Below are 12386 nucleotides of genomic sequence, written 5' to 3' on the forward strand. Positions count from 1 at the left end.
GCATTGCAGGATACGGGCTATTGTCTGATATAGCCCAAATCTGTTGACTTACCAAAGCCCATCTGTGGGCATTTGGGAGAGCTGAAACAGTTGTGTGTGTCTGTGTTTGGCTCTGGTTTCGCTTGCTCGGGCTGGGAGCTTTTAATTGGCACTACACCTACTAAGTCTTGCCTCTGTCATTATAGCTGTATTCTGTTTTAGTTAATGGGAAAGGAGCCTACAGTGACAGGGGTTCTTTACTGCTGTACTGTATTTAAATGTATATGAATAAAAGACATGAAAAAGGTACCGTATAGTACATGAAGGCAAGGTAATCTGGAACAAATATTAGTAAAAATGGTATATGAAGGAAAAAGGATCAGACTTCATTAATGTGAGACAGGAATGGTCCAATATCATAGGACTGGAAGGGACCTTGAGAGGTCATCTAGTCCTGTCCCCTGCACTCATGGCAGGACTAAGAGTTATCTAGACCAGTGTTTCTCAAACTGGTGTCTGCGGACCCCTGGGGGTCCCCAAGGGTTCCCTGGGGGTCCGCAGGCCCTGCTGATCCACTCTTCCCCTTCCCTTCCAGCGCCTCCTGCACACTAAAAGTCTAGCGGCACAGCAGGGCTAGGGCAAGCTTCCTATCTGTCCTGGCTCCGGGCCGCTCCCGGAAGCGGCCGGCATGTCCCTGTGGCCCCAGGGCGGGAGGAGCAGGGGTGTCCACACGTTGCCCCTGCCCCGAGCGCCGACTCCACAGCTCCAATTGGCCAGGAACTGTGGCTGCATAGGTGGTGCCTGTGGGCAGGGGCAGCGTGCGGAGACCCCCATGGCCAGAGGGATGTGCACCCAAACTCCCTCCCTCCCAGAGTCTGCACCCCTCACCCCCTCCTGCACCCAAACTCCCTCCCAGAGTCTGCACCCCCTCCCACACCCAAACTCCCTGCCCCAGCCTGATGAAAGTGAGTGAGGATGGGGGAGAGCGAGCGAGCGACTGAGGGAGAGGGGATGGAGTGAGCAGGGGGTGGGGCCTCAGAAGAGCATGGCAGGGGCGTGGGCTCGGGGAAGGGGGCAGGGCAAGGGCTGAGCGGATTCAGGGTCCCCAAAAATGTTTAAATCAAAATGGGGATCCTTGGGTTACTAAAATTTGAGAACCGCTGACAGGTGTTTGTCTAACCTGCTCTTAAAAAATGTCCAATGATGGAGATTCCACAACCTCTCTAAGCAATTTATTCCAGTGCTTAACTATATGCAATCAAATTATTCTAGGTTACTGTATAATCTATACATCACTCTTTCATACAAAGCTGTTTCAATTAGTAATGTTTCAATTAGTCCCATTGGTTTATGCTAGGCTGTAAATCTGATTCCCAGAGTCCAGTTCTGCTCCTCTGTTGCTTTATAAAGAGTTAGTACCTTTTAAAATAGCTCTAGTTATTAGGCTGAAATATGCCTATTAAGATTACCAGGTTACATGGCTGTAAAGAAATCCCAATGGGAGATGTGGGAAGAATGCTTGTTTATACCCGTCTCCTTGTGTTTTGAGTCAAGTCCTGCGGGGGAGAGGGGCCCCAAAGCCTAGCAGAAGAGAAGTCACTTCTGTCAATGACAGACAGCATGCGTGTGTGGTGCATCCAATTCCCTGGGCCTGCACCCAGGCACGCTAGTTCCAGCTCCAAGGGGTTCTGGAGGCATGGAGAAGTGAAGGCTGCTAGGAAAGGCTTTCACTGCCATAGACTTCTCTCGTGGTATATCTGCTGCATTGCCAGACAGCCATGCCACCTTCCAGCTCTATACCCTCACCCCCTCCCCTACCCCGGGCCCTGTAGGGCCCCAACTGCATGGAGTTCATACCAGTGGGCTACCAGGGAGGAGGGAAGTAGGTCCTCCCACTTGGACTGAATTCAGAGGGCATATGAGGTACTGCCCCCTACAGCTCCAAAGCCCTCACCTGCATGTCCCACTCCTCACTGCTTCCCTTCCCAGGATAGAGTCCCCATCCTCTAACTATGGCCTACATTCTTTGATCCTTGGGTGTATATATATATATATATATATATATAGACATGTAACCATATTAAAATGCATCTCTCTAGTGTGGGTATGTGTCCTTGTGCTGCGATTTACTCCTTCCAGCTCTAGTGTAGACATACCCGGGATTATTCACCACCTATAAGAAGCCATAGGGAGAGCTGTCGAGACTCCCTGGGCTGCAGCACCAGCAGTATGCTGGAAGCATCTCGCTCTGGGTCTTCTTTACATCAAATGCCCACAACTCCACCTCCAAGCTCTCTTGGCACCTGGCGAGGCTGAGCCCAGGAGATTGGGGTCATGAGGGCAGGAAAGGGGAAGGGATTTGAAGAATTTATCTCCCACTGTCTGTTGTCAGACTGTCAATCACAGCCTCGAGATCCATTTGGACTCTTCAGAGCTATTGGTGCCCAAATAACATCCCCTTCCACCTATGACTGGCCAGAAGACTGTGCCCCATCCTACTGGACACAGACCTGGCCACAGTGATTTACACATTTGTGACCTCCAGGTTCAAGTACTGCCACTTGTTATACCAGGGGATGAAGCCACATGCCCTGGAAAAGCTTCAACTGGCTGCAAAATACAGGCCAGTGAGGGCACATGGCCCTAGTGCTCTGGTGTCTGTGCTAGCTCCCCACTGAGCACAGAGTGTAATTCGTGATCCTTCCTTTCATTCATTCAGATATTTCTATTGGATTGGCCCCGACTACCTGAGTGATCACCTCTCCTTATGCGCCCACAACCTCCCTGACAGCCTACATGCCGCCGGGAAAATGAAACCATGATCAATTAGAGGAAGGGGTCTAAGTCTGGGAGGCAGAACTTACACAGGGACCAGCGTATTCAGCTCATTGACACAGGAGAGAGAGAAAAGACTATGAGCATCACCAGGACTAATTGCAAGACTCAGCTCTGCCATTTAGCTTTCCCTCAGTAATTGCTTCACACACCAACAAACACCCACTCAGCCACAGAAACAAAAACACCCAGAAACTAATCAACTATTTCTGCTATTGGCCGGAAAAGGGGGGAGAGACAGAGTGAGTGCTATTGCGAATACAATGTGAGGCCTATAGAAATAGGAAGATGGGCCTTGCCAGACTGGATCAGACCCAAGGTCCATCCAGTTCAGGATCCGGTCTCTGCCAGGGGCCACGCCAGATGCTTTAGAGGAAAGTAGAGTATAACCTGCCCCCATCTGTTCGGTGTTTGTACAGCACCTAGCACAATGCAGGCCTGGTCCATTGTCACCTTTGCTGTATGTGGTCCCAATTATATGGTTAAAATAAGGAATGAGGCATTTAGGGATGATCAGTCCCTATATGAGGGGAGTGGGTAAAACCCTCTCTAATGGTTCCTTGATGGCAGATAGGCACCTCTAATCTAAAAATCAGTGTTCTACCCTTTTTATAATGCCCCATATTTTAACATGCCTTGCTTGACTAGTGTCAAGCCTATTTTTAGCCAATAGATTTTTGGGGCTACTTATAGAACATAGGTTTCAGAGTAGCAGCTGTGTTAGTCTGTATTCGCAAGAAGTGGGCTGAAGTCCTCGAAAGCTTATGCTCTAATAAATTTGTTAGTCTCTAAGGTGCCACACGTACTCCTGTTCTTTTTATAGAACATAAACAAGCACCATCTTTACAGGCTACACCATGTTTGGGATTCTTAAGAGTTACAGTAACACAATTCATAACAAGAATATCCAGAGTGGTGGTTGTGAAGTTCTTGGCCTCAACGGTTTCCTAGGGCCCTGAGTTCTGCAGTCTATCGCACGCTGCATGAAAAAGCATTTACTTTTGTTGGGTTTGAATCTGCCACCTTTTAATGTCATTGAATGCCTCCTTGTTCGTGTGGTAGGAGATGGAGACAACATGCTGCAGAGTTACCATTCCCACTGGTTCTGGAAGCCAGTTAGCCTCTTTATTCCCCCTCTACATTCCGAGTCAAAATGACCATGTAACTAGGGCCCTACCACATTCATGGTCCATTTTGGTCAATGTCACCATCATAGGATTTTTAAAATCCTAAATTTCAGATATTTAAACCTGAAATTTCACCATGTTGTAATTGTAGGGGTCCTGACCCACAAAGAAGTTGTGGGTGGGGGTGGGGGGAAATTACAAGGTTATTTTAGGGGTGAAGGGTTTGCGGTACTGCTACCCTTACTTTTGTGCTGCTGCCTGCAGAGCTGGGCCCTCAGTCAGCAGCCGCCACTCTCCGGCCACCCAGCTCTGAAGGCAGCAGCGCAGAAGTTGGGGTGGCATGGTATGGTATTGCCATCCTTACTTCTGCGCTGCTGCTGGTGGTGGGGTGCTGCCTTCAGAGCTGGGTACCTGGCCAACGGCCGCTGCTCTCTGGCCTCCCAGCTCTGAAGGCAGCACAGAAGTAAGGGAGACAATAATACGACCCCCCTAAAATAACTTTGACCCCCTTGCAACTCCCTTTTGGGGTCAAGACCCCCCAATTTTAGAAACACTGGTCTCCCCCATGAAATCTGTATAGTATAGGGTAAAAGCACACACACAAAAAAATCAAATTTCACAGGAGGAGACAAGGTTTCACAGTTCGTGACGCATTTTTCATGGGCATGAATTTGGTAGGGCCCTACATACAAGTATCTTGGGTAGGTATGGAGAAGAACCCCGAACACTACTCCAGATCCATAGTTTTTGACAGTTCCACATGTTCTTTATTTCCAAGAGTGACTCAACAAAATGTATAAAGTGCATTTGTTTGTTTGAAGTACAAGGTGTTATTTAAAGTCCCATGAATTTGTACATTTTGGGAAATACAAAACAAGCATCTGCAGATTTTATTACGTACACTGGTTATGTTTACAAGCTTTGCTTACTGTTCAGTTTTTAAAAAGCCAGTGAATATCTTTTTAATAGCTCCCCTTCTGTCTTATAATGAGTTAATCTGATTTTGCAATTAAACAGGCCAATGAAGCACAATAGGAGAAAACAAAGAGGGACTGATCTGGGAATAAAAATCTCCCCCACATTTTTGCAGATTTTGCAGGAAAACCCCTGCAGATTTAGCAAACATTTCTTTGCAGATTTCTATTATCCCTCTTCATGGGCAATGGAACAAAGGACACGCCCTCTGTCTGCATCAGAGAGCAAGGTGACGAAAACCGATGCTTTCTGGCTGATGCAAAAAGCTCAGTCATCACTATTTGCTCATGGGGTCTAGAACAGATCCAAATAAACATACTTGAAATGAGATCCTGAATTGGATGAATGCTCTGAGGTAGTCTCCGAGACTAAGGGGAGAACGATCCATGGACATTGTGGTTTTCTTTGACTTGACTTCAGTGGGGATGCATTTGCACAGGAGTAACAAAGGGCTCACTCAATCTGATACAGTATGTTTAAGGAAGATTGCTTAAGAAGTTAACATTAAGAGTGCTGTACACCGGACACAGATTAGCAATGTTACTATGCTCTATGCAGAGCTGTGATATATATATCAAGATAAGTGCTGTGAAATTACCACAAGACAGATAGTGACACCAGTATGTGCAAAATGAAATCATCAATCTCAGACAAATTCCATCTTGGATTATTACATTCCGCTGACCTAATTTCCTCCTGCACATTCAAATGGAGGCAGTATCCTCCTTCACTTCCTGTCCTACACTGTAGCATTGCATGGCCTTATGATACAGCCAAATTTCACCCAACTGCCCTTTGGCAGGGATGGAACCCAGGTGACAGGAATTGACATCCTGTGGTGAATTCATAGGCCTGGGAGTCCGGGGATCTCAGTTCGGTTCCTGGCTCTGCCACTGACTCTCAGGATAACCTCAGATAAGTTACGTCACCACTCTGAGCCTCAGTTCCCCCATCTGTAAAATGGATAGTGTTTACTTCACTGAGCCATGAGAGGGTACAATTAATATTTGTAAAGCACCCTGAGACTGCGGATGAAGCCTGTGATATAAGTGCAGGTCCTTTTTTTTAATTTCATGTATAGTAGGTAGCGGGTTGTACACATGTTAAGGTTTTAGATCAGTGCTTCCACTACATGAGACGCTAACAAAGCAGCTCATTTTGAGCTGGTCCTCATTTTCAGAGGCGATGAGCACCCCACCACCTCACCTGAAGTCCAAGGGTGCAGTGGATAATCAGCAGCTCTGTAAACCAAGCCCCTATGGTGTAGAGGGGTTTACTGGAACCATAGGGTACGAGTTCAGTTGCTTCCTGGTTAAGCTGCTGACATCTGTCCTGGTGGCCTCGCCTCATTACAAAAGTCATTTTAAAGACTAACATCTTGTCACAAAAGTGGGACACTCGGTGGGTGTGCCCATCTGCATACCAATGCCCAGAAAGCTTTTTCCATTCACAGCAGAGCTGGGAACAAACTGCCAGGCGTGGGTGGGATTGTGGGGGCATGGAGGTTTATTCCTGTGGGTTTTGCAAGCTGGAAAAGTGAAAGAATTCCCACACAAAGACACAGCCGCTGTCAGCCCCAGACCCCAAGCGTGGGTTCTTCTCTCCATCAGAACGAACAGCTTCTCACCCATCTACCCAAGGAACGCAATCTTGCAAGGTCACAAGTGTCGCTCAAGAAAATTTTTAAATCTATATCTGTTCTTAAAACAATTTCTGCAATGAGCTCTGGTGACATTTCCAGTGCTCTCTGGACCCTAAGGAGAAATGCTAGAAGAAAATATACAGAGTGCACCAGTTCTAGTAACCTTGGGCCCCTTTTTGTTCTCATCAACACCAGTGTAGAGCAAAAGTAACGCCATTGAAATTAGAGAAAGCACACTGGAGCTAAACAAAACAAACACAGAATCAGGCATCTGGTCTGTGGGGTCACCAAATCAGGTCACCAAAAGGGTATGTGCAGAGGTAAAACTAGTCACTGTGCCCTAAATATTTGGGCACTGAGCCTGCAATGGGCTTTAATGGATTGACTCTGTGCAGGTACAGGGCCAACTGCATGGAGCTCACGGAAGAATCAGGGCTTGTGTTTGGAAACACAGCGTCCCTGGAACCAACACTTAAATCCTAGGAGACTTTCAAGGCAGATAAGCCAATTTCCGTGTAGGAGGCGACTTCTAACCATCAGCGAGGAGTATGGTTCTGAAACAGCCTTCCAATACAAGTTATGGGGGCAAAAAACCTACTAGTTTTAAGATGGAGCTTAATAAATTCATGAAGGGGATTACAGGATGGGATTTCCTGTTATAGCAGGGACAGGACTCGATGATATAGGAAATCCCTTCCAGTCCTGTTCTCTATGTTCCTAGTTTCATATGCATGTGACACTCCTATATGAGACATTTAAAAGCTGAGGTCTTGTCTACTTTGCCTGGACATTAAAGATCCCATGGTACTTTTTGTAAATAGAAGGAGCTAGCTCATATCCAAGTTTCCTCTTCCGCCACTTCTCACTATTGTGCTGGTTGAGTGCTGTATTTCCACCCCAGAAGTAGCTGTGTTGTACTGGAGTTGAGTGTCAACAAGTGTGAATAGCGCTTTGGGTCTCTTTGGGATGAAAGGTGCTACAGAAGTAGCAAATACTATTAAATGTATTCATAATGGTAGCTGTCCTGCTCTTGCATGGGATGGAAAGTTCTCAGAGCTTTGAGAGGTTCTCAGTGCACTGAGATTGCCCACAACCACTGCCATATAAAAGGACTTTTTGATTTAATAAGCGGCTGCTGATTCAGCTAACATGACTCACATTAGAATACGATATTCAGAAAAAACAGTGCATCAGAGGGTTATGAAAAAAGTTTTTTAAAAAAAGATGGATTCTGTTTTTTGATCACTTCCATTTTTGTACAACTATATTTTGGTTACATTATTTTATTTAAAATTTGCACTCTCTATGGAAACATTCAGCTCAGATTTCCATGCCCTGAACTATTCAGAAGCAGAGAATTTAGCTCTAGTACTCAGAGCAAGGTTTAGAAATCTGAGTTTTATTCTCCTACTAGCACAGAGCTGCTGCATGAACTTGGGAAAACCACTGAATTTCCCTGCACCTGGGTAATATAGATGTAATACACCCCCAGCTGTCAGGAGACATGTGAAGATTAATTAGTGTTTGAGAAGGGCTTGGGATGAAAAGTGCAAAGCAATAGTTTTACCATTAATGGTCAAAGCAGGTTCCTACACTTCTGAAGTCCCCAAAATGAGGCTGACATACCTCTAATTTACATATTAGCAAATCTTGGCATTCATCTTCAGATGTATCAAAGGTTCTACTTTTGTGAGGGGAGGGGGAAGAATTAAGTGATAATATAGCAGATGGGGGTTTTCAAGTGAGCCTAAGGAGACAGGGGGAGGGGAGGAAATTGATCAGTGCTTAAATCCCATAAGCACCTTTGAAATCCCAGCCTTACAAAATAATATTTGCCTCAAAATTAATGCCAGAGTCTTTAATTGTATTTTTCTGATTGTAAGATTATGTATTGTCTGAATTTGTGTCAGTTACATAGTAGCTTTCACATACATCTCTCGGTCTTCTTAGTCTAATTCCTGATCCTGCAAACTCTTCTGCAACCCCAAACCCTAGCACCCCATCAAGCCACAATAAAGCCAGGCACAGAGGCCCATCCATGTAGAACACATTACAGGACTGGGGCTTAAATTTAAGTTTATACATTTTAAAATAATATAAATTCTATATGTAAACTTGCCTAATGCAATAATCAGCACATGCCCACCAACAACCATTTAGCTTCTACAATTAGGGTCAACGAATACACAGAAATATCTGAATTTAAAGTGTTATTGTACATTATTTGAAAGCCATGCTTTGAAACCACTGTATTTTAGCACAGATATTATACAGATTAAATGTGCTTTGAGTGTCCTTTGCATTCATAATCCATAATCCATTACAGAAATTGACCGCTATAAAAATATGCCTCCATGCCTAGTCAATTAAAAAAAAAAAAAAAAAATGTTCTCTTCACCTAGTTTAACAGTCACAATCAGCTTTTACTCAATGGTATGCCTCAAGATAAGGGTACAAAAAGCATACTCCACTGTCTTATTAACTTGATTATTTTCATCAGATAAAATTCATGTTTTGAAACATTGCAGGTGAAGTAGTTAATAGGCAGTTTCTTGCACTTGCTTGCTCGTCATTGTCAACACCTGGATAGCAGGTCAAACCACCACCGCCGCCGCCTAACGCAGAGTGCCCAAGGTTCAGTGCATCACAGGATTATTAATCCCTCAAAGATTAACAAAAGAAAAACTACCAGGCACCTGGGATCGAAGACAGCTCTCATCCAACTGCCCTACGGTCTTCCAGAACCCTTCAAACAGCACTGACAGTAAAGATACAGAAATACACTTTAACTGGCTGCAATTTTAGTTTCACAAGATAGTGCTGTGAAGACTAGCACGAGGCATTTTATAGAGAGCCCCTAACCCAGCCCCTATAGCATTTCATCTGCAGACATTACTACCCGTGTAGAGGTAATGCAATTCAATTCACAATATGCACACATGCATTTTTTTTAAAAAAAGGCCAAAGAATTGCACACTGGACAAATGCATTAACCAAAAGATTTTTTGATGGCAGGATTTTTGCAATTCACTGATTGCTCCGAAATCCCCCGCAAGGTGCATGTCACCTCGCCTTCCAGCCTGTGGAGGAGGTGAAGAGAAGTGAGCCCAAAATCCATGCAAAAAGGTAGGGGGAAGAAAAGATACCTTACCCACATGAGTGATGACTGTAGCCAGTCGCTGGGTTAGCTCCTGATGTGACATCTCTTCTTCTTTTAACCAAAAAAGCATTTCACAGAAGCACTGCACAGCATAAAAAAAAAAATAAATAAAAGGCAACTGGAGTGGGAGGCTACACACACACATACAATGCAAGTACCACTCCCAGGGTGGGATTCTTCCAAGCGCCTTACATCTCCTGGGCACTGGCCAGCTCCTGCAGTTTGCAACCCTGCATGCGTGGGAATAACCGCCTAACAAAAGTTCTTTTACATGAAAGGTAACAAAATAAAAAAAGCAGAGTTAATTGCTTCTGGGTTTTTCCCCCCCCTCTTGAGAATGAGGCAAGGGATAAAGAGACAAATCAGCAGCGAGATACCTGCCTTTGGGGAGGCTTGGGGATGATAATGCGTTGAGTCAGGAAAAAATCCTGGAGCTATGGAATATTGTAACGAGGAGTGGCGCTTGCAAAGGGAAATCACACCATTGCAGCCTGAGGTCAGCTCTCTCCTTTCTCAGGCGTGGCTGGGAGGAGACTGAGAGCCACTGGCGCTTCTCTGCCCCCACCCTCTCTACCTTTGGCAGGGAGAGATGTATGTCCATTTTAAGTCTCATGCTTGGTTGACCTTAAAGCGCACACACACTGAGCCTAGGGAGTATGTTAAAATCCTCATCACGTCTCTGCAGGAAACATTGGACAAAGAGAGAGGTGCGGTGGGCTGTTTAAAACGTGAGATCATGCTATGGATCCGAACATTACTCAGCCCTTGGGTTTGGCAGGATTTTTAAAGGCACCTTCACCATTGTAGAGAGTGAACAAAGCACCAGGTGAGGACAGGGGGCAGAAACTCAGCCCCTACCCCGCCCTCCTGCGAGGTGATATTGACAAGCCCTATGCCTTGGCTTTTCCTACCAAAATCCTCCATTGATCCAAACCAGCCCAATGTTATTCTCTGCTCAGGGAATTTTCCCTGGGGTGTGGGAGATTAATCTCAAAAGGCCCTGGGTTAAGAAAGAAAGAAAGATGTGAAATACCAGTTTACAATGGAGAAGCCACTTCACATGCGAAATAAATATAAAACACCGGGGGAGCATTTACATTTGCTCTTCTGATGGCAGTGTAATGTTATCCCCCATCCTGGGACTTGCAGGCTGTGTTTTGCCAGCATCTACTGTTCCACATGTAGGTAGAGCCCTGCACAGGTACAAAATGTGTATCCACATCTGATCTGCAGATATCCGCATCCGTAGATATAAAGCGGATATCCACGGATTTGCAGGGCTCTACCTATATAGGCATTAGCTGGTGTAAATAAACCAAACTGGTGCCTACAGGGGGCCAGCATCTTAGGTCCAGAAGCAGAGCTGAGACCTCTAGAGGGTGCAAGGGCAAAGAAGCTGTCTGGTGGTGGACGATAATGAGCCTCCTGAGTGTCTAGCTGCCCTTTAGAGCTGCAGTAATGGATAGAGAAGCCTTCAGCCATTTCTGGTTATGGATCCCAGCTGCTCACCGAGAGGAGTAAAAAGGGGACGCAATGGCCCAAAAGCCACAAAACACAATCCCCCTGCTGCAGGCAATACAAAGTCTGTGCAGGGAAGTTAGGACTCCCTCCCCTTCCAATCAGTACATTTTCCTCCTTCAAAGCCTGCCTAGAGATCAATGTAAATGGAATTTTACTGGGAAAAATGGACAGCTGAGTCCAAATTTATTAGCTATTTAAAGATGGAAAAAATGGAATGTGTTTCCTAGAGATGGGTCCCGCTCACAAGGTGTGGCGGCAGATCACATTCCAGATTTTCCCAAAACTCAGGGTTATTTGGATCCAGGGTTTTTGTTTGGACCCACCTCTTTGCAAACTGCTAGAGCATGTAGGTAAAATGTGCCAATATCAGCTGCCACCTACCAGATCTCCCAACTGTCTTGGGTTTCGCAGGGCTGTCCTGATTTGATCCCCAAGCCCCCCTGTCCTGTCGAAGTAGCTCCTGTCCCCCAGGGCTGGCTGGGCTCGGCTCCCTGCTGTGGGCATTGCAACCGTTACCTGGCCCCTGCTGGTGCACAGGGTCGCATTGCCGATCAGCTTTGGATGGCCCCCCTGGATGGGGAGGCAGCCAGGCCACATCTGATTAAGTGGGGTCACAATCTGGTGGGACAGGAACTGCAGGAGTTCCTGATACAGGGTGAGCATGGGGTGGGCTCGCTCGCTCTTCAGCTCCCCCTCTTTGGACCTTCCAACCCCCAGGCATCCCACCCACGCCAGGAACAGGGTCTGCTTTAGCCACTTGAAACATTGGGAGCAATGAAATACATCTACCTGAGCATATATGTCAGATTACAAAACCATTCATGATTAATGTTTATTTGATGTCTTCATTTGCACAGCAGCTACAGTGTTAGGGTGACCAGATAGCAACTGTGAAAAAACGGGACAGCTTGTGGGGGGTAATAGACGCCTATATAAGAAAAAGTCCCACAAAACGGGACTGTCCCTTTAAAATCAGGACATCTGGTCACCCTATACAGTGTTGCTAGGGGTTTTGCATACAGGTAAGAAGGCCCTGTCTCTGCTAATGGAATTTCTGTAACTGTGGCAGAAGTGGGGTGCTCTGTAATAATCTATGAATAGTGTCTTGTTGACGTGGTTATTGGGATATTTGCTCTATGAATATGTT

The 12386-nt window shown here is 45.8% G+C and overlaps 1 protein-coding gene across 1 annotated transcript in view; it reads right to left on the reverse strand.

Annotated features, from left to right (window-relative positions):
- Positions 1-10229, reverse strand: part of MCF2L2 (MCF.2 cell line derived transforming sequence-like 2) — a 306850-nt gene extending 296621 nt beyond the window's left edge. Inside the window, exon 1 of the mRNA XM_034780536.1 lies at positions 9710-10229. Coding sequence (XP_034636427.1) covers positions 9710-9863 — 154 coding nt within the window. The 5' untranslated portion in view covers positions 9864-10229. The remainder of the gene's footprint in view (positions 1-9709) is intronic.
- Between the last annotated feature and the right edge of the window lie 2157 nt (positions 10230-12386).

The sequence above is a fragment of the Trachemys scripta genome, chromosome 9, assembly GCF_013100865.1.
Source record: "Trachemys scripta elegans isolate TJP31775 chromosome 9, CAS_Tse_1.0, whole genome shotgun sequence".
NCBI lineage: Eukaryota > Metazoa > Chordata > Testudines > Emydidae > Trachemys > Trachemys scripta.